Source organism: Octopus sinensis, linkage group LG9, assembly GCF_006345805.1.
Source record: "Octopus sinensis linkage group LG9, ASM634580v1, whole genome shotgun sequence".
Classification (NCBI taxonomy): Eukaryota; Metazoa; Mollusca; class Cephalopoda; order Octopoda; family Octopodidae; genus Octopus; species Octopus sinensis.
Window position 1 is genome coordinate 22,729,754 of NC_043005.1, and position 21,608 is coordinate 22,751,361.

At 38.8% G+C, this 21,608-nt stretch overlaps 1 protein-coding gene across 1 annotated transcript in view; it reads right to left on the minus strand.

Moving 5' to 3' along the window:
* LOC115215875 (MFS-type transporter SLC18B1-like) overlaps positions 1-21,608 on the minus strand; it is a 190,282-nt gene that overhangs the window by 165,101 nt on the left and 3,573 nt on the right. Inside the window, exons 2-5 of the mRNA XM_036505822.1 lie at positions 9,124-9,340; positions 4,150-4,609; positions 3,892-4,103; positions 619-714 (exon numbers count right to left, since the gene is read on the minus strand). Of these exons, the coding sequence (XP_036361715.1) occupies positions 619-714; positions 3,892-4,083 (288 nt within the window). The 5' untranslated portion in view covers positions 4,084-4,103; positions 4,150-4,609; positions 9,124-9,340. The remainder of the gene's footprint in view (positions 1-618; positions 715-3,891; positions 4,104-4,149; positions 4,610-9,123; positions 9,341-21,608) is intronic.

A 21,608-nucleotide genomic window follows, 5' to 3' on the forward strand; every position in this document is an offset into this window, starting at 1 on the left:
TTGCATGGTCGGGTCATCGGCGACTAAACCGGCAACCCCACCAAGCTTGCTTGGTGAGGAGGTTGTTTATTGGACACCCTGCGGAATGAAAAACAAAACTCGTCAAAGAGCAGAGGAACTCTTGAGAGTCAACGGCCATCCAATAAATGTTTTAAGGCTGCATCATGCGCGGGGACATAGAAATAATCGGACTGAATACCCGATCGCGCTGTTAAACTATTGGGAGTGAAGGACTCCTAGCATTTGTTAGGGCATCCTTCTAGAAGAAGGTAACTCAGGTAACTGGGATAACTCTGACATAAAACCTACGGCTCAGTGGTTACCGATGATGTTGACTTGTACTTCTTTTCGGATTATGGCTGCTGTAGCTTAGTGAGTGGGATTGACTCAGTGCACAGCCTTTCCTCACTTTAAAAAAATCCTCTTGCACAGGCATTGCACGATAACAACATTGATTAAGCTTCGTGCAATGGCTATACTCAATAACGAGGGGGCAGCCACCACCATGTATGTATGTATGTATGTATGTATGTATGTATGTATGTATGTATGTATGTATGTATGTATGTACGTATGTAAGTATGTATGTATGTATAAGGGGAAATTCAGTTGGCTTACCATTTTTTTGACCATTTGTGGAGCAAATACATTCATGAGTGGATAAACACCAAACAACAAGCTGATTAAAGTATTGTTCATTCCACGACGTTTAGCCTGCAGGAAAAAATATCCATTTCGTTCATTAAATCTCATCAGACATACAGGTGTAATGGTGCATTATTGTAGGGACAAGTCCACATATTTTGTAGGAAGAATACAGTCGTTAAACTTAGACTCTAGTGCTTTACTAGTACTGACTTTATTTATATCCATAGAATGAAAGACAAATTCTACTCCACTCCGTTAGAACAACTAAATACAGCCAATCTGTCTGCCTTTTAAACATACACCACTCTTTTCTCAATCCCAATAACAACTGCAACTGAGCAACAGATTAAGCGATGGTAAACCGAGTTCGTGACACTCTTAGTTGAGAAAGGCTTAGAAGCTACATAATCTAATTTTTTATAGTAAATTGACGATCATTCTCTCAAATCAAAAATTAATATTTGCATCATTAATCACAGGTGGAAAGCTACAAATCCAAAATAAAACGACCATTCTAGATCTCTGTTGCAGTGCCTTGAACGGCGGTGCTGTCAGACATAGTACTCAATATTTAGCTATGTCTCTTTAGGTTCTGTGTTCAAAGCTCACTTGTAATTGGCACAGCTTTTCATTCATCCATGGTGTCTATACAATAGATATACTAGTTATATACTGAGGTCAACAGGCACACCCAAATAAGTTTCCCTTCAAGTTTAATCACTACAATTTGTGTTTCGTATGAAATCAATATTTCCTTTTTTTTTTAATATGGTTATCACCACTGTATGAAATGTTTTCGGTTCCTGTCAGCGCCTTCCCGAGATTTAGGTTCAATTCCTAGTTGCACCGATTTCACTTTACTTCTCCAACATCGTTAATGTCCAAGAGAAGGACATAAATAACACTCTGTTTTATATTTGTTCTCCGGTAAATTAAATATCATAGTTTTATTGTTTAACAAAGCAAATTTAAATAGTTTTAAAGAATTTACACCCAAGGAAATGTTTCTAATTGTGGAACAAAATTTGGTGCTCCTTTGGTATACGATCTACGTGCCATGAAACTGCTTTGGTATCAATCTGCAAAGTCTCATTGTGTTTGAACAGTTCACAAGTATCCGGTCAGTTCATAAGTATCCGGATTGTTCATAAGTATCAGGTTGGTTCATAAATGTGGTGAAAATAGATTTTTATCAGTGTTAAGTGATTTCACAACACTGTGACCAAATTCTTCTGTGAACGGACGTTGAAAATTATTGTCTGATGTGATATTTGGTGAGAATAAAATATATTGTCCAAGAAACCCAAGTGTTGATCGAACCAATGATGGAGCTACATTCAGAACAACAATCTCTAATATGCCTGCACCTTTTTAAAGTCGAACGGAATCGGCGAAGCTTCGGCTCAGCAACGGAATATGGCGATCGATTCAGCCAACTGTTGTACGCTCTCTCCTCCTCCATAGTTGTCAGAGAAGACTTCAAAGTGCAACGACCAACATGAGCGTAGTTGTTCCTTTGTAGCTGACAACGGGTTGGCCGTACAGTGGGTACGACCTCGACTACGAACACAAATGTGAGCTGAGAACCAAGCTCGGGCACCACCACGAACACGAACACGATCATGAGCACGATCACGGCCATGAGCATGGCCACGAATACGGTCAAGAAGACGGCCACGAAGACGGCCGTGAGGACGACCACAAAGACGGCCACGATCACAACGCTGACCGCCCGGTAGCTGGCTACAAACGTATAACACACAAATACTCACACTCGTGCTGGAATTGTCGGCCGACAAGCGAACGGAATCGCTGGAGCTTCCGCCAGGCGGGGGAATACGGCGATCGATGTGGTTTCAGAGAAATTTGCAGTAATTTTTAGAAGGTCATGTGATCATAGATTATTGCAACTGAAACAATTTTCACCATAGGTCTGCTGAATCAGGATTGACCTGGAGCTTAACAACGGCAGCAACAACTCAGTGCTGGTGATGGAGCGTGAATAACTCACTTCTTCACTGGCTATTGTTCTTATTTAATCCCAGTTCAGCTCAGCTTCGACAGCTCAATGACTGAAAGTCTTTCAACCATTATCAACACACCTTTTTTCCAGACAGTGAGTCAAGAACTACATTATCCAAAACAGCCTTTCTTGACGTTGTAATTGTTTTTGCTGTTGTTTAACCCCGGTTAATTCTTTGACGCAGTAGATCAAAACTGTTCTAACAGTAGTCATCACAGCGTTTATTAAGACATGGCTTTTCTGTCTGAATAAAAGATGTAAGGATATCCAATATATCTTTAGATCTTTTTTCTCAGGATAATACGAGGGTCGGCTGAAAAGTTCATAGGCTGACCAATATACTCGCATGGAATGTGACCAAATGAGATTTCTTCCATTGGTGTTGCAGTGCTTGGATGCCATTGGTGAAAGACAATTCATCTGTTAGTCAAAAAAGTTAGCAGCAGCAGATATGACGTCATCATTTCTGCAATATTGGTTTCCAACCGGTTTATTTTTTTCATATTAGGGAACAGATGATAAGTCATATGAGGCCAAATCAGAAGAATAAGGAAGCCAATCAACCAGGTCAAAGCCACAGTCACGTACAGCACTCATTGAAACCATGTACTTGTATGCTGGAGCATTGACATTGGGAAGCCAGACCTCTTTCTTCAGTTTTTCTGGCTATTAGGTCTTGATAGCTCTTCGTAACTGCTTCAGCAAGTTGGCATAGTACTTTTCTTTGATGGTGTGGCCCTTTAGAAGACAGTCAATGAACACAATGCCTTTTGCATCCTCAAAATCTGATGCCATCATCTTCCCTGCAGATGAAACACCCTTGGCCTTCTTTGGAGCAGGTGAGGATTGATGTTTTCACTGCACAGATTATCTCTCTGTCTCTGGCTCAAAGCAATAAAGCCAACACTCATCCTGGGTTAGGAAACGTTTAAGAAAACCAGTTGGATCTGCCTCACACAATGTGAAATTTTCCCGTGATGTGATCAGCCTGGTGCACTTTTGATCATGTGTCAGAAGACACTTCGTCCTATCAAGTAATATCAAGTTTTGCAGAATATTCTCAGCTCTCTCACAGCATATGTTAATAGCATATACACTATAATTTCTGACACCGTCTTCATTGTCACTGCTATCTTAATAGAGAAAATACATTTAGGAGCAATTTTTTAGAGAATGAAAATACATTGAGAGAATGAAGATATTTTAATAAGGTTACCTACCTCAGCTGGATAGGTAACTTCTAGTAGAGGGAACATCGAAGCGGCTATCAGACGAGATAGCAACAGTGCCGTTATAAGCAATTTTTGTTGAGAAGCAATTTTCTTTGGTGAGTCAGATATTTCGTTGGTTGTTGAATCATTATTGTCTGGTACCTCCTCCGAATTCCTCATGATCTCCATATTGCTAGGCATTTTACTCTCTGTCTGTCTCTGTCTGTCTGTCTCTCTCTCTCTCTCTCTATCTCTCTCTCTCTCTGTCTCTCTCTCTCTGTCACTGTCTCTCTCTCTTTCTCTTCCTCGTTCTCACTCTCTCTCTTCCTCGTCCTCACTCTCTCTCTCTCTCTCTCTCTCTCTTCCTCGTTCTCACTCTCTCTCTTTTTGTCTCTCTTGGTCTCTCTTTTTCTCTTGCACAGTCCCCTTTCTCACTGTCTCTCCTATTCACTGTCCCTCTTTCGCAGTGTTCCCTTTTCTCACTGTCCTTCCCTCTATGGCATTGAACTTTTCTGTAAGCTGCAACCCCTCTCACTAACTCCCTCTCTCACTATTCCCACACCCACACTGTTCCTTTCTCTCACTGTCCTTTCCTCTCACTATCTTACTGTACCGTTCTCTTGCTGTTTCTTCTTTCACTAACCATCTCTTACTTTTCCCTCTCCCACTATAACCTTACATGTCCTCCTCTCACTCCCACGCTTCCTCAGCTTCCTTCATTGTCTCTCTGTACCAAAGAAATAAAGAAATATTGAAAGCCTGTGAGACATACATAAATCAGTACATCGTTCTTAACAACAACAATAAAATCATGAACAGTAACAACAATCGAGAGAGATCCTATGTGATTGCTCACATTGAAATAAAATATCCTTCAAATCGTCATATAGAATAGTTGTCTGTGGAATACTCAGCCACTTTGAACGCTAAGCAATATATATATAATATGCTGTATTTATGTATATATATATATATATATATATATATATATTAATAATAAAAGTGTAAAATTAATCAATTAAATTAACTAATTAAGCAATCAACTATTTAATAATTTTACCAAGTAGATCGGTACGTTAAAATAACCTTTATAGGTAAAATTATACAAATATTCTATAATTATAAACATAATTATGATTAGTTGATTCATCGTTTTTCTCTTTGCCTACGTAAAAAATGTGTGTTACTGTCGTGGAGATTCTTACAGTAGTAGAAAAGGAAATTTTAACTCCTATACTCCTATTTCTAATTTCGTTATGTGGTGAAGCAATAAGCTGACCCCTCATTATAATTATGTTTATAATTATAGAATATCTGTGAATATATATATATATGAAGTTCTCTAAATATAAATCCCTTCCAAAAACAACTTTCCCAAACTATAAAACGGATCACTTCATCGCCTAAATTGTTGCACGTCTTCTCAGATAAAACGGAAATTATGTATCCTACTACTATCGAAGAATGCAACAAATTCTTCAAGATGGAACTATACAAGACTTATGATCCAGCACCGACATCTGCCCTTGACAATATCAACACCAACCAATGCAGGCTTATGAGCAAATTACACGTGGACGATCGCACAGAATCTACTGCCCTACATCTCTACGCTTCAACCTTAAGGATCATAAGGACTTCATAACTAAACAATCTAACATCTCATGTACCCTACCAAATCAGATCTGGGAAGAACAAGCAAAGATATTCTAAATAATATAATACCAATCGTCAAAGAGAAATTGAGCGTCAACTTATGGTCCTGTACAGATGAAGTCATAACATGGTTCCATCTCTTAAACAGCAAAAACTCTTCTTTCCTACAATTCGATATAAATAATTACTATTCTTCTATTTCTCCCAAACTTCTTAATCGCTCCTTCTAGCTAGGAATCTAACTAACTTAAAACCTTTAGAAATTAACATAATTCTTAATAACCGTAAAACCCTTATTTCTTTTGAGAACAAACTTTGGTAGCGGGTCAACTGCTATAACAATAATAATAACCATAACAAATTATTTGACATTACTATGGGATCATTCGACTCTGCCCAAGTCACCGTCTTCATTGTCCTAAACATACTCCACTGGCTCCGAATACATTTCCCTAAGATCAAGGGAGGCCTCTACAGAGATGACGCTTTGCCAGTCATCAAGGGCGTAAATGAATCCTCTTTTCACTAACCTCAACCTATCTATTACTTTTGAAAATTCTCACAAAAACCACTAATTTTTTAGACATACCTTTAAACTTAGAAACCTACCAATACTCCCCATATCACGAACCTAACCAACACCCTAAGTACTAAAACATTAATTCCAATCACAACAAATCTATATTTGATAATATAGTTAAGGGCATCTCGATTCGTATATCTGACCTCTCATCCATTCAGAAAATATTCAATAACTACACCCCATATTACAACCAAGCGCTTGCTGCCAGTGGCTTCTCCCAACAAATAAAATACATCTCTAATACTAGGCTCAAACCACATATATCTCAAATCATATCACAACGACATACCAACCATCGGAATTACAACAGACCACAGAAAGACTACTAGAACTCCGGGAGAACCCAGATTAAGACAACTTAGACTCCACACGCACAAATAACACTAGGTCAAAATCTAAAGCAACTATCAATAACGGGCCATATTACGCCCCTCTAATTTCTAAAAATATAGATTAACTACCCCTAAATAACCAACGAAAGCGGTCGACGCTCTATTCACCACCCCGCCTTCTCACTAAACGTTAAGAACTTAGTTAAATCCCTTTTTTAATATACTGGATTCAAACTTCCCTCGTTAACATAAATATTACTCTACCGTTAATAGATACACCTTAAAGCTATCCTATTCCTCCCCACCCAACTTTCAGGCGATCGTAACAGTTTCTAATAGACGAAAACTTTCTATTATCAAACGTTAAACTATAAAACCTCTGAATACACGATCGCCCAACAAATGCATAGCTCCAATATCGAACCTATTATTTTATATCACAACGAAAACTCAACCAACACCACTAACAATAACCAGAATACTACTACCCTAACGTCCACCATTATTACAGATAGGATAAATAACAACAACGATAGAAATAGTAATAATAATAATGATAATAGTAATAATAATGTTAATAACATAGACCAATCTACTCCCATTTCTAACCTCTCCTTAGACAGTATTACCCCCTCCATTCATGAGGACCATCTGCCCTCTGCAAACTAATTACAGAAGGTCTAACGTAATTTATAAATGCACCGACCACAACACGTCACACTATTCTACAACCGTATATACAGGATCAACTATAAATTTTAAACAGCGATTCGCTGTGCATCTCAGTTCTTTTATATATAAGAAACACAGTATCCACAGCACTCGCCAGTCACATACATCATCTCAAAAATAGAAATATTCCATACATCTTGTCATGATCCATAATAGATTCAGGGCTTTCATACCAGGGTCAACGCTCAGCCTGTAAGCTAAACCTAAAAGAAGTATTCCACATATTAAAACACAACTCTTCAATACTACTAAATAAATGTAATGAATTTTACCACAAATCTAAATACAACCTAAATCATCACAGTATATATCCCGAACACCCCTAGGTAAACTCCAGCAACCCTATTTGACTTTGCATTGTCTCCGTTTTTAATTTTTTAACCCTCCAATCTTATTTTTTAATTGTTTAATAATACATATATGGACATATATGCATATACGTGGATATATGTGTGTGAACATGTGTATGTATGTATATTTATGTGTGCGTGTATGTCCGCATGTGTTTGTGTCTATACATATATCTATGGGTGGGTGTGTGTGTGGGTGTGCATGTATATATATGCATATATGCGTATGAGTTTAAGTACATAACTATGCGGGTCTATATAACAGTGCATATACACACGTATACATATGTATGTGCACGCGCGTGTATATCAATGTACAATTCTTTTTTTCTCACTCTGATTCCTCAGGCCCCACTACCACTTTAGCCAGTACAATAAACATGTCCTTCTATTTTTAAAAACTTGACTACTATATCTTATTATTCTTCCATTCCTTTTTGAGGTTTGCAACACATATTAGTAATCCCCTGTACCATTCTCTGTACCCATCCCTCTACCTCAGTGCCTCTCAAACATATCACCCACCCCCTTCTCCTCACACATTCATTCCTTACATTCTTATCTCTTCCTATCCATCCCCTACTCCTCTCTTATCCCCTCATAATATCTTGACCACCAACTAACATTCCTTTTTTTCATTTTCTCTTCCGCTTTCTTTCTTTCTTTCATTCTTTTTTCCTTCCTCACCTATTCCTTTCGACCATTCTTCTCATTTTAACATACACATCTTTTCTCTCCTCTCTGCTTAATACAACCACTACATTCTCCAAATTTTACTCCCACCACAATGCCCCTTTGATGAACAGCACATGGAATCTATGTCTCCACACTTTCCTCTAAATAATGACAAAATATGAACTCCTATCGGAATTTGTATGCCACGGACAAGAAACGTTTCTATCATTTCTACACACCACTTTTCTTGGATAACGGAACTGCAACTATAACATCTTACATATATATTTTTACTTTTATTCTCATATTTCCCTTTATACTTCTTATTTCCATCCTACTTTTTCCCTCTATTTAACCATCTCACATCGTCTCTGATCTAGGGATATTCCTAAGATTCCAGAAACAGCTGTCTCTTTATAAATGTCCTGAAAATTCCACACAGCCTTGGCTTTGTTGTCTCATTTTATTTAACACACACACTCACACACATTCACACACACAAACGCACGCACACTCACATACACACATTCTACGTTATTCGATATGAGCTCTTATTAATGGCCAGAGTCATTCCGTTTATTTTTGTATTCAAGAGTTCATCCTTCTGTTCTCTTTGTCATAATGCTCATCTAATGCTTTTATGTTCATACATTCTGATGATCAAATTGATTTTCTCATTTTCCTCGTTGGTAAATCTTATCAATATGTGTCATCAATATATATTTAATACGCTATATGTATTTGTAGACAGGCTAATTCTATTATCAATTATTCTATTTCCACTATACTCCACTATTACCTTTTATATTCAAATTACTAACAGGTACCATGTATCAGCTTTAGCCTATTTACATATTACACTGTGCGTATGTATTTCTTGCTTTAAGCAGAACAAAACTCAATACATACTGACCAAAACAGTATCCAAGTGGATGAATACGCCTGTAAGTGAAACCAAAAGCCAAATTACATAGGCAGAATCAGCAACCTCCAGCACTGTCTATTTGCTTCAATTCAACATGCCAGTCTGAAACCTGCAAGTGAACGTTAACAAGACATCTTAGACCGCCTTCTTTTGCTGCTCATTTCTTTATAATGTCTTGAGAATATTGACACTTTTTTCTTTTAACCTGTAGAAAAGAAACAATGATATATTGAAAGAAACCTCAAATGCGGAGCATAACTGTAAAACAAAATATAAAACTATAAAACACAGAGCCAGAAATACGGTAAAAAAATCTGTGAAAAATATTTGACAATACTTTAATGGAGTTAAGAATGCAGAGAACGAAATTTACTTGGACTGCGAACTAAAGAAGATAGCATCTTTCCTCAAATGAAAATTTTAGCAGCATGGATTAGCAATGAAGTGCAAATATCAAACTTGCCTACTACCTACACTACAATTTTTACAAATGCCTTGTCCATGTTTTCAATTTTAAATGACAAAAAAGAAAATTGTAAAGGAAATTTGCTGCAACCTGGATAGTTAGAACACTGTAGACTTGCTGCAAACAGTGGCTGGTTAAAGTACTATAAGAAGCAAGCAGGTTGGCATAAAATAATGTTACATTGTGAAGTGTGTAGCGCAGATGATGAAGTGGCAAATTCTTTACCCTAAAAATTAGAATAAATTATTGAAGAAGAGAAATTACATGCCAGCTGATATTGTCAACATGGATGCGACAATTTTTGGAAAAGATTACACATAAGGAGCTACATTGAGAAGAATTATCATTGCCTGGGTTTTAAATTATGAAGGATCGCTTTTCTTTAGTATTTGGTGGCAATGCAAGTGAGGACCACAAACTCAAACACTGCTTGTTTATAGGGGAGAAAATCCAAAAGCCCTAAAAATATCACGAAAGGTAATCCTCCAGTCACATGGAAATCCAATGAAAAGGTCTGGATTACAAATTCACTTTTTAGATATCTGTTTTTCATTGAGGAAAAATAAATCTCCCAAAAGTGAAGCCGAATTTCTTGGGATAAAACAAACTTGTGAGAACAAAAAACAAATTCCATTTTCGACATTATACCAGAGAACACTCATCGTCCAAATGTTCTTTTGTTTTTTATTGATTTCGCTGCAAACACAACGTCACCTCTTCAGCCTATGAACCAGAGGATTACTTCAACTTTTAAGACATATTATTTAGGAAAATTCATTTGAAATTCTTATTAAACCCACCGATTACGGAAGAGGGCCTACTTTCGGAAACGTTTTATTGTTTTAAATACAATCGGACTACAATCTGAGGCTACACCATATGTGGGTGCGAAACCATTGGTCGTTCTATGACCAGACATTAACTTTATTACTTTAACACTTTACTGCTTATACTTATACTTATACTTATACCTCCTGGCATGTATGTATAATTATGCCCTCTATATATAAATTAATATGTTCAATAAGAAATAATTATTTTCGAAATTTTTTCTCTTATGAGGTTTTTACGCTATCTACCTGACAATTTCTTGTTAAGTTTTCCTTATTAAGTAGTTGTCCTTAATTGCAAAATTTTTATTCCGAAAAAACTTTTCCTCTCCCGAAATGCAATTTTGTAAAAGTTTGCCATTCACCCGGATGTAATATATATAAACTCACCCATGTGCTTCGTTGATGTTGATCAGTTAGCTGTTCGGCTTAAGCGAGGCAGGGTCGTTGTTTATTTATAATACATTCAGGCCTGCTGATGATTACGTAAGTATGAAATCACTGTGATACAGGCCTATATATTTTTAAATGTCTTACTTTGAAAAATTGCATTCGGTGGGATTAGTAATATTTTTGGTAGAAATGACTGATTGTCCCTCTTAGCGTTTGGCAGGTATATATAATGCCTCCTGGCATGTATGTATAATTATGCCCTCTATATATAAATTAATATATATATATATATATATTTGCTCTCTCTCGTCGTCCACGATAATCCAGCGTTTGCAATACTTTTTTCGTCTGGCGTTAACAGCCCTTCTTATCTTGTTCTCCTTGTCCTGTCTCTCACTGTTATATATTTATTTTTCCACTGTTTATATATATATTTTTTACTGTTTATATGTTTGTACTGTCGTTACCGTCTTGTTTTTTTTTTACCCCTCTGCGAAAAGATCTCAGGATTTTAATTGATTTGCTTTTCGCGGGAAGGAATTTTTCTTCGAAGTATACGTCTCGCTTTTATCCTTCGAAACGTTTAGTAGATGAAATCTTAGCGACTGAAGAAGGGGTTTTTTCGTTGTGCTTATTGTCCTGTATCTCTCTCCTTTTTTTTTTGCTTGTCTTGTTCCTTGGTTTGTGTCTATGTGTTTCGTCTCTCTATGTGTTCGACGTCTTTTTGGTGTCCTGTACACATATATGCGTGTATATGTACATGTAGAGGTAGGTACGTACATATATGTTTATATATATGCATATGTTCTATTTTATTAACATATTATACGACTAAACGCACGCACCCTATTAAGTAAGATTGTTCTGTTTATCAAGTTAGCCTTGATATTAACTCTCACGCGACTCTGCATCTTTCTTTCTTTCTCTCCCATTCCCTTTTTCGTCTTTTTTTCCCTCACTTAACTTGTCTCTTCCCCTCTCTCTCATTCTTCATTCTCTCTCTCTCATTCTTCATTCTCTCTCTCCCTTTCACCATTCTTCATGGTCTCCTCGCACCATTCCCCTTCTTCTCTCTCTTCCTCCTGCTCCTCCTCCCCCATTCCCGTCGTCCATCTGCGACGATACTTCCGTCGTAACTGCTATCCTGTCTTTTCTCGCCCGCCTTGTAAGGCTACTGGTCGACTACATTTGCTCTCTCTCGTCGTCCACGATAATCCAGCGTTTGCAATACTTTTTTCGTCTGGCGTTAACAGCCCTTCTTATCTTGTTCTCCTTGTCCTGTCTCTCACTGTTATATATTTATTTTTCCACTGTTTATATATATATTTTTTACTGTTTATATGTTTGTACTGTCGTTACCGTCTTGTTTTTTTTACCCTCTGCGAAAAGATCTCAGAATTTTAATTGATTTGCTTTTCGCGGGAAGGAATTTTTCTTCGAAGTATACGTCTCGCTTTTATCCTTCGAAACGTTAGTAGATGAAATCTTAGCGACTGAAGAAGGGGTTTTTTCGTTGTGCTTATTGTCCTGTATCTCTCTCCTTTTTTTTTTTTTGCTTGTCTTGTTCCTTGGTTTGTGTCTATGTGTTTCGTCTCTCTATGTGTTCGACGTCTTTTTGGTGTCCTGTACACATATATGCGTGTATATGTACATGTTGAGGTAGGTACGTACATATATGTTTATATATATATGCATATGTTCTATTTTATAACATATATATATATATATATATATATATATATATACACACAACACCTTCAACTCAATCAACACTAAAAGATTTTATACCCGACCACTTCATGAAATGTTAAATATTAAATCTTATACTAACTATATCTATTCTGAATCCCGTATTTTCCGTTTATAAGACTGCACGTGTTTCATGAAAGTACGTCGGTATTGATTAGATACGAGGTATCTAGCTCAATGACAGGACGAACGAAAAATTACATGCAAACATAGGATATATTGTTTAATTATTAAGATGAGTTAAGATTAGATTCTCTATTATATAAATTAAACCTTATTTATAAAGTATGAAAACTCAGTCATGTTTTTTAGATATAGTTATAATTATAGTTATATACTACCCGTTATCACTAGAAAGTAGCATTTAGTCATACAAAAATATATAATATCAATTGGTTAATCTAAGGATGTAACTCAGGTATCACCACTGATACCTGAGTTACATCCTGTGTCGCACTCATGAGGTTCCATCCACACGCAACATCCGTGCTACATTCTTCCATCAATTTTCAAACACCTTCACAGTCAGGCATTTTCTCTCTAGCCCTATTTTCCTTTTAAGGTGAAAGGTGAAGTAATTCACCAATTCAGGGCCAGAGATGAAATTGCCTGACTCTAACCCTTTCAGCCTCGTTTTCCAAATTACCTCTCTCGCAATTGCTACTACAATGAGAAAACAATTCTTACCTTCTTTCGAAAGGAAATCAGGCGGGTCAATTTTTACTATAGACTCAGTCGACAGCTGTACTCTTCGTGCACTTGACAACAGTTGTTCAGCATAAACCCATACATCTGACACCTCCGAACATTGAACAATAGCATGCGGGACGGTTTCCCTATCCCGCTCGCATTTTGGACAGGTCGAAGGGCCGTGGCCACCATGCCTTGTGAGCTTGTCCCGAACAGGTAAGGCTCTTCTGTAACACTACCATGCCAGAGACTTCTGAAAGTTGTCCAGGGTTTTAGGCCCGAATGTACGTTGGGACATACTGGTCAGCTGATTATCGTCGAGACTTAGGGTTTCCTCCAAGGTATCGTCACATTCCGCCTCTACCAGCCCTCTATAAAAGAATGTGGTGGAACCTCTACCGCAGGCATTGCCCGAGCGACGGAATAGCAGGAGAGCCTTGCAGCACTCCGTAAACCATGTACCCAACTTCGATCTTCGATAGAACCAGGATTCCCGTCCACTGAAACTAGTGAATCTAGCCCACCCTTTAACGGTTGTTGGCAGCAAGTAGAGCGTTTCACAAGCGGTTTCGAGCCCGTCTACAAAAAGTGGAAGAGCTATCTTTCCAGCTTGTTCAACCACGAATCAGGGCAAGGAATGACGGTTAGGCGGTAGGTGATGACCGATACGATGAACACATTGGCTACTTCCGCCCTCCTTTTCAGGGATAGCCACCGCCAAGACCAGGTCTTGACTATGTGAGTCACCCTGCCCGATACCTCGGCCCAGTTCTTCTCTATTTGGAGGTCTGGTCCAAACCAAACTCCTAGCAACTTAATCGGACCCTCCGTCCAACGTACCACGACGCTGTCAGGAGGCATCGACTTGCCTCTCCAGGTGCCGAGCTGCAAGCCGACTGACTTTTCACGATTAACTTTTGCTCCTGCCACCGTCTCGTAGACCTTAATGGCCTTGCCTACCCTCTGTAGGTGATCCATTTCGGTTACGATGAGGGTGATGTCGTCCGCGTAACCTGAAACCGACTTTCCACAACCTGGCTGTCTCGGGATGCCACTCAATTTTCGCAGTAATGGCTCAAGAGCCATCACGTACAAAAGCCGGGGAAGCGGACACCTTTGAAGAACCGAGCGTTTGATGCTGAACGGCCTTGATAAGAAGTCGTTCACCCGAACTACCGAGTCGACGTTGTCATAAATCTGAATGATCCACCTGAGGAAGCCAAGACCCAGGTCGAACTGTGCCAGAACGGACACCAGGTAGCGATGATCAACCCTATCAAATGCCTTAGATTGGTCTAAATGGACTAGTGCCCCACCCATGCCAGAATCACTATTAAACCCCTCTAAAGTGTACCGCATAAGATGGAGATTGTCCTGGATGGTTCTGCCGAGAACGGCACATGTCTGTGCCTCCCCGATCAAACCATCTGCGAAACGCGCCAATCTTTTTGATAACACGTAGGGCAAAATCTTCAACTCTGCGTTTAGCAGAGTGATGGGCCGAAAATTATCAACGGAATCCCCCTTGTCCGGGTCCTTTCTGACAAGCGTTACCACTCCCTGGCGCACAGATCTGAGAATAAACCCGTTCTGCTGCCAGTTCGCGTAGACATTCACCAGCAGGTGCCCGAACAAGTCTGGCATACTCTTATACAACTCATAGGGTAGACCATCCAGTCCCGGCGCCCTACCCGCGCTGCAGTCTGCCCTAGCCTCAATTACCTCCCCAGGCGTGATCGGCCCTTCACAGCACTCTACCTCCCGCCCCAATAGGCCCGAAAGCCCGGCGAGGAAGTCCGTTAGGTCCCTCCTACTATCCGGTCCGCCGCCCCCACCGAAAACCTGGGCGAAGTGCTCCTGAAAAGCCTCACACATCTCCTCGGGTTCGTCTATCAACTTACCTTGCTGGTTCGTCAAAGATCGGATTGTGGCATCATTACCACGTTGGGCTTCCACCACTCGGGCTCATCCTGGGCCTTGATTCCCTCACAAACCACTGCACGAAGCCTAGCCCTGACAATGCAACCCATGTGTTTGGCCTCAATGTGCTGCTTCAGACACAGGTGAGTATGAGAATGGGGCAAGCATTGAAGTTTGCATTTTTTTTCCACAAAATTGATTTAAAAAGCCACAATAATTCCCCTGTGGAGGGGGGGATTTCAACATGTAGCTTCCAAAGAAAAAAAACAACAGTTCTTTTCAACAAAACAGAAACAATAATTCACCACAGTACTTCAACCAAACAAAACACAGGAAAAAAAGTGAAACGTACCAACAACAGGAGGGAGTGCCTAAAGAAGTAACTTACTAGACTGGTTGTTTGCGATAATACATAGATTGAATAAATTAAACGATAAAAGTGGCTTTTTCCCATGATGCATTCATTTCCGGTTTCCCTGACAGTACTATATAAAGGAAAAAATACAGAAGTTGAACTTTCTGACATTTATTTGTCTTTAATTCCGTATTCTTTTTCCTCAGTTGCGCGTCAATATTTTCACTTGCTACCCAATTATTACGTGAGATCGTTTCTGTCTGTGTTTTTTGTTATTGTGTATTAACTTGAACTGTTGTCTTTTGACAAACAGTAATTTTCGCCCTACGGGGCAGAACATTTCTGAATTTCTGTAAAAAATGTTCTCTTGTCATTTGTGACAAGGTTTTTCTTGTCTTTTGAGACAAGTGCTACCTTATGAAGTACGACCTCGCGTCCAAGAATGATTTTCCCGAGATGGGAGGAAGTAATAACAACAACGGAAATAAAAAGGAAAACCAGGAAAAACAAAGTTTTTCTGTCGCCGTAGGTGGCAATGTCGTTGAACTGGAAGTAGCCATGGACAAGCTCTTCCAGTTCAGAAAATTAATTGAAAAAACTGGAGAAGAAACCAAGTTAATACCGTCCCAGGAAACTGTTCAAGCAATTCGCGAAAAAAAACTGTCGTTTACAAAGTGTTTAGTATTAAGGAAAAAAGAATCATCGAAGTAAAAAATGAAGTAGTCGAACGGTGCATTGCTCCGATATGGAACAAGGTATGCTACGTTAGCCGAGGTGTAAGAAGTGCTACAATAGAAGCACATTTCGAGTCGGCTAACGTAGCAAAGGAAATTTCGACTCAAACGTTGAAGAGCGAAGAGATTATGTTGCTGCCAACGTATTTGGGTCGGCGAACGGCGAAAGTGACGGTTGAGAACATACCTGTTGGTTACGAAGTCATGTGGGTAGTGACAGCAGTTATATATGACGTCGAAGGGAAAATAACAATCCTGAGCATGAGGAAAAAGGAACCGACAAACTGGAGGGGACAAATGCTGGAAATGGTCATACAAGCTGACAACCAAACACTTGAAAATTTTCCCGATAGAGTCTTCGTAGGGGGAGGGGCATACAATTCGTGTGTCGGTGGAGAGACGTAGGCCCAGGTGTTTTAAGTGCGGGCAGAAGAGCCACGTTCGCTCTACCTGCACGAAGAAAAAACAGTTGAAGTCCCTCCCCAAAACGTAGAGAAAAACACAAAGAAACAGGAGAACGTATCACTAACAAGAGAAAATAACGAAAACAAAGCAAAACGAAAAACAGAAGGATGGAAAGAAACAAAATGAAAAACAGAATGGAGAACAAAAGGAAGAAGGAAAAAAGCAAACAAAAGAAAAAGATCAAACTGATATGGATTACACAACAGTTACATACAAACGCAAAAAAGAAAGCACCCTGGACTTCCCTCCCCAAACAAAAAGAAAAACTACAAACACACGCGAACAACGCCAAAACGTTCCCCAATCCCACCCAGCTGGCACTACATTTGTAGAACAGCTTTTCAATAATCCCCCAACGCTAAAACGTTTAAAAAAAATGACAAGATTATCTCGTTTAATGTTAAAAATGAAAAGGTGTTACGCTTAATTAAAGCAAACAACCGTATTAGATTTTTTAAAGTGACTGACAAAGAGTCTGACACACGTTACACCAAAGTCGGAGAGGAGGAGTGGAAAGGAAAACTCCTCCAAGAATATGTGGAAAAAACCTTATTAAAGATGTAACCCAGGAGGTGATAGCTGGGAAGCTGATTATCAGCCCGGCAGCCACTCTAACATAGACCTGGTGGCAACGCCGGTGAAAAACCCAGCAGCTACGGGGAGTGCGAGGGAAGCAGATAGACATAGACTGCCATGCTCCCTCTCACAACCGTGAGTAATCTATTTTTCTTTCTTTGATGATTAAGTTAGATTGTTTAAATGTGCGTGGAATGGGGTCGAGATGGAAACAGGCTTGTTTCCTGAACGACCTCACGACACATAGAATAGATGTGGCTATTGTAACCGAGTCCAAGATGAGTGGACCTCAAGCGTTCTCGCCTCTTCTGAGTGGTTACGAGAAATTTATTTCTCCTAGCCGAGGAGGAGGTGCAGGCGTGGAAGTCCTCATCAGGAAGAACTTGGATTTACAGATAAGTACTGTCTTTCTGGACCCAGAAGGCAGGCTGGTTGTACTAGATGTGACTCATGCGAGTAAGCAGTCCTTCAGGCTGGTAGCTGTCTACGATCCTAAGGAGAGTAGGCAGTCTGGTTTTTACCGGGACCTGGAGCACTTTCTAGTGACATCTAAAACGTTAGTTTTGGTAGGAGACTTCAACACTATCCTCAATGCGCGGGTCGATAGTGTAGGCTCAACTGATAGGAACGGGAATCCTTGCCTCAAAGGTCTACTAGGGAGCTATAATCTAGTAGACCGTTACCGACTGGATGAGCCGAACGTTCCACAGTGGACGTGGAGTAACAACGACGACTCCCGCAGATCGTACCGAGATAGGGTATTTATTAAGGAAAGAGATAAGAATAGTGTTAGTTGTCCACAATTTTGTATTGTGCCTTAGACGAATCACAAACTTGTGACGTGTGCGGTACATGTAGATAAATGTCATAGACAGGGACCCGGGTATTGGAAAATGAACAATTCTATTTTGACTTGTGAAGCTTTCCGTACCCGTATTAAGGTGTTAGTTCAGAGGGCATTATGTGGCACCATCATTAACAATAGATGGTGGCACGCCCTCAAAAGAGCCATCCGTTTAGAGTCCATTAGATTTAGCAAGCAACTAAGTTTAGATAGGACTAGAAAAGAGGGCGATTTAGTTAAGAACTTAGATGAGGCAATGGAATCTGGCTCTGCATCTAGAATGTTGGCAGCGAGAACAGTCTTGTACCGTCACCTCAACGCCAAACAGGAAGGTTGCAGAGTTAGAGCTAAGCTACGTGCAAGGAAACGAGAAGGTATTAATGTTGCCAGATGGGCACGTCGTGTGGAGAGTCAGAGAGGTAAAAAGTCCTCTATAAAGTCTTTAACGGACGAACGGGGACGCAAGATATATAGACAGGAGGAGATGCAAAACGTCTTTCACCAGCATTTCGCTCGGTTGTTCGGGGAGAGTGGTCCGCTTGGGCGAGGGGAATCCTTAAAGGACTTCCTAGCCGGTGGGCCACGACTTTCGGCACGTGAGGCTGAATGCTGTGAAGGAACGATCACTCCCGTGGAGGTAAGAGAGGTGTTGGTCGAGTGCGCCGGGGAAAAGTCACCGGGGCTAGATGGTCTGCCCTATGAGTTTTATCGTTATTTGCCGGACTTGTTCGGGGAGATACTGGCAGGTGTCTATGCAAACTGGCAACAGAATGGGAGGATAAACGAAATGCTCATTTGTTTTGGTTAATAATCACAATTTATAACTTAGGCACAAGTTCACAAATTTAAGGAAAGGAACAGTCGAATAAACTAATCTCCATTATTAGACATGTTTAATCTACCTGAATGTGATGCAAACTCAATGTTAAAGAATTTACTTAAAAACTCGTGAAGAATTTTTGCGTCCAACACTTTACTAATTCTACCAACCTCCATCATCAAACTAAGTCTGAAATTTAGGGGAATTGAGTCAATCATTTAGATCAACCCCAGTATTTGATTGTTTCTTTATTTTATCGACATAGAAAGGATGAAAATCAAAATTAACCTCAGAACGTAAAGAGTCAGAACAAATGCCACGAAGCATTTTTTTCTCCGGCGCTCAAACAATTCTACCAGGTCGCCGCATAATTGATAATGGTTTCAAACAATGACGCAAGGTCAGCAATTTTCAAAATAGGGGTTAGTTCCAGTACTTGATTAATATCTAATATTATCGCCGAACATGGAAGAATTTGTACTCAGAAGGTAAAAAAGCCAGGAGAAATGCTGCTAACCATTTTTTATATATATCCAACGTGCTAACGCTTCTGCCAGCTCGCTGCTATAAACAACAACAACAACAACAACAATGATTTCTAAAAGAAGCACAAGATCTCGAATTTAGAGACAGCCTATAGTTGATAGTGATTAATGTTGTCAGTATAAGTTGAATTATATTTAAGAGCAACGTCAATACTGAAAATGATAGCATTCTGAATATATGAAGCGAATAACATGCAATAATGTTACAACATAAATATAGAAGTAGGATATAATACGTAACTTCTTCTCTAATGTTTAAATAAACCTTTAAACATTTCGGTAAAAAGAAAAAGGTCTAGCATTGAATATTCGAAGGTAGAGTAGTTGAAGGAAGAGTTGTTACTGACAACCTAAAATTAATTTTCCCTTCTTACCAATTTCTATCCCACTTCTAACTGAATTTAAAGAATTCTTTAAATATTAATGCTAAAATTGAATCATTATAATGCCAGACAAAATTGTTTGCTGTCCTTCACGTTCTATGTTCAAACTTTGTTTTTTTATCCTTTCTAGAGTTACATTCCACAAGAGGATAATTGTATTGCTTGTCTTCATTCCTAGTTATAAATGTAGATTTATTTCAATATACATACATACATACATACATACATACATACATACATACATACATACATACATACATACATACATACATACATACATAGCTGAAGATCGGTGAAAAAGAGAACACCCATGCTGAACTATTGAGAAATCTGCAATTACTCTATCCAGATTACAAGTTCATGTTTATACCTGTAATTATTGGGGGCCCTGGGATATGTAACATGCTGCCTAAATACCAATCTTGAGAAATTAGGCTTCTCAAAACCAGAAAGGAGAAGGTTATCTCACCCCAACTGCAATTAAAAAATAGGGTTACATCCCCACTAAAAACTTGGATTATGGCCCATATATAAAAACCATCACTTTTTTTCAAGTGGGCTTAATATATGCTTATATGATTAATTTTTCTTGAGATTAATTTACATTTAGAACATGTAAAAAAACTAATATAAATACTAGCTTCTTAATATTAAACAAACATCGCAATTTTAAAAATAAGTATTCTCTTTTTGAGAAAGCTTTTTCGAAGATAGTTCTGTCAGGAAGAGACCTTGGGCAAGTGTCTTCTAATATAGCCTCGGGCCGACCAAATCCTTGTGAGTGGATTTGGTAGACGGAAACTGAAAGAAGCCCATCGTATATATGTATGTGTGTGTATATGTTTGTGTGCCTGTGTTTGTACTGCAAGATTGCTTGACAGCCGATGCTGGTGTGTTTACGTCCCCACAACTTAGCACATACACACTCACACACACACATGTGAATATATGTATATATATATGCATATATATATATATATATAGAGAGAGAGAGAGAGAGAGAGAGTCCCACTGAGAACAGGTGGGGTCAGCCAGGGTGGCACCCCAAGGTCCATGAGTTTAAGCAGCCCACAAGCCCAATGAAGAAAGGAATAAGTGGGTATACCTAAAAAGAATTTAAAAGAAACAAAAGAAATAAATGAAAGAAGCTTGTTGATGAATTCCCTAGGGAGATAAAAGAAAAAGGAAAGAAATGAAAGAAAATGAAAGTAAGAACAATGTGAACTATGACAACATTTACAAGAACAACTTCAACAGAAACGACAAGAAAAAGAAGCAATGGTTCTGAAAGGTGTGGGTGTATACTTATACATACGTACATACATACATACATACATACATACATACATACATATATACATACATACATACATATACAGACATATTTACACACACAGGTAGGCATTGGTGATTGACGAGGTTGAAAAGCTGGTCAGTATTTAATCTCCCTAGGTAATAAAATCTGGAGACAATATTCTCTCCTTACCAAAAAATAAAAAAACTTAAATCATATCACCATCCTTATAGACAGATACACACACAAATAAAGATGCATGCATGTATACAAATCTATAAATATATAGCTATATACACGTGTAAATGTATGTATGTATATGTATATATATATTTATATATATATATATATATATGTATTATACACACACGCACACACAATAAACATGAAAAGCGAAATGATGAAACGT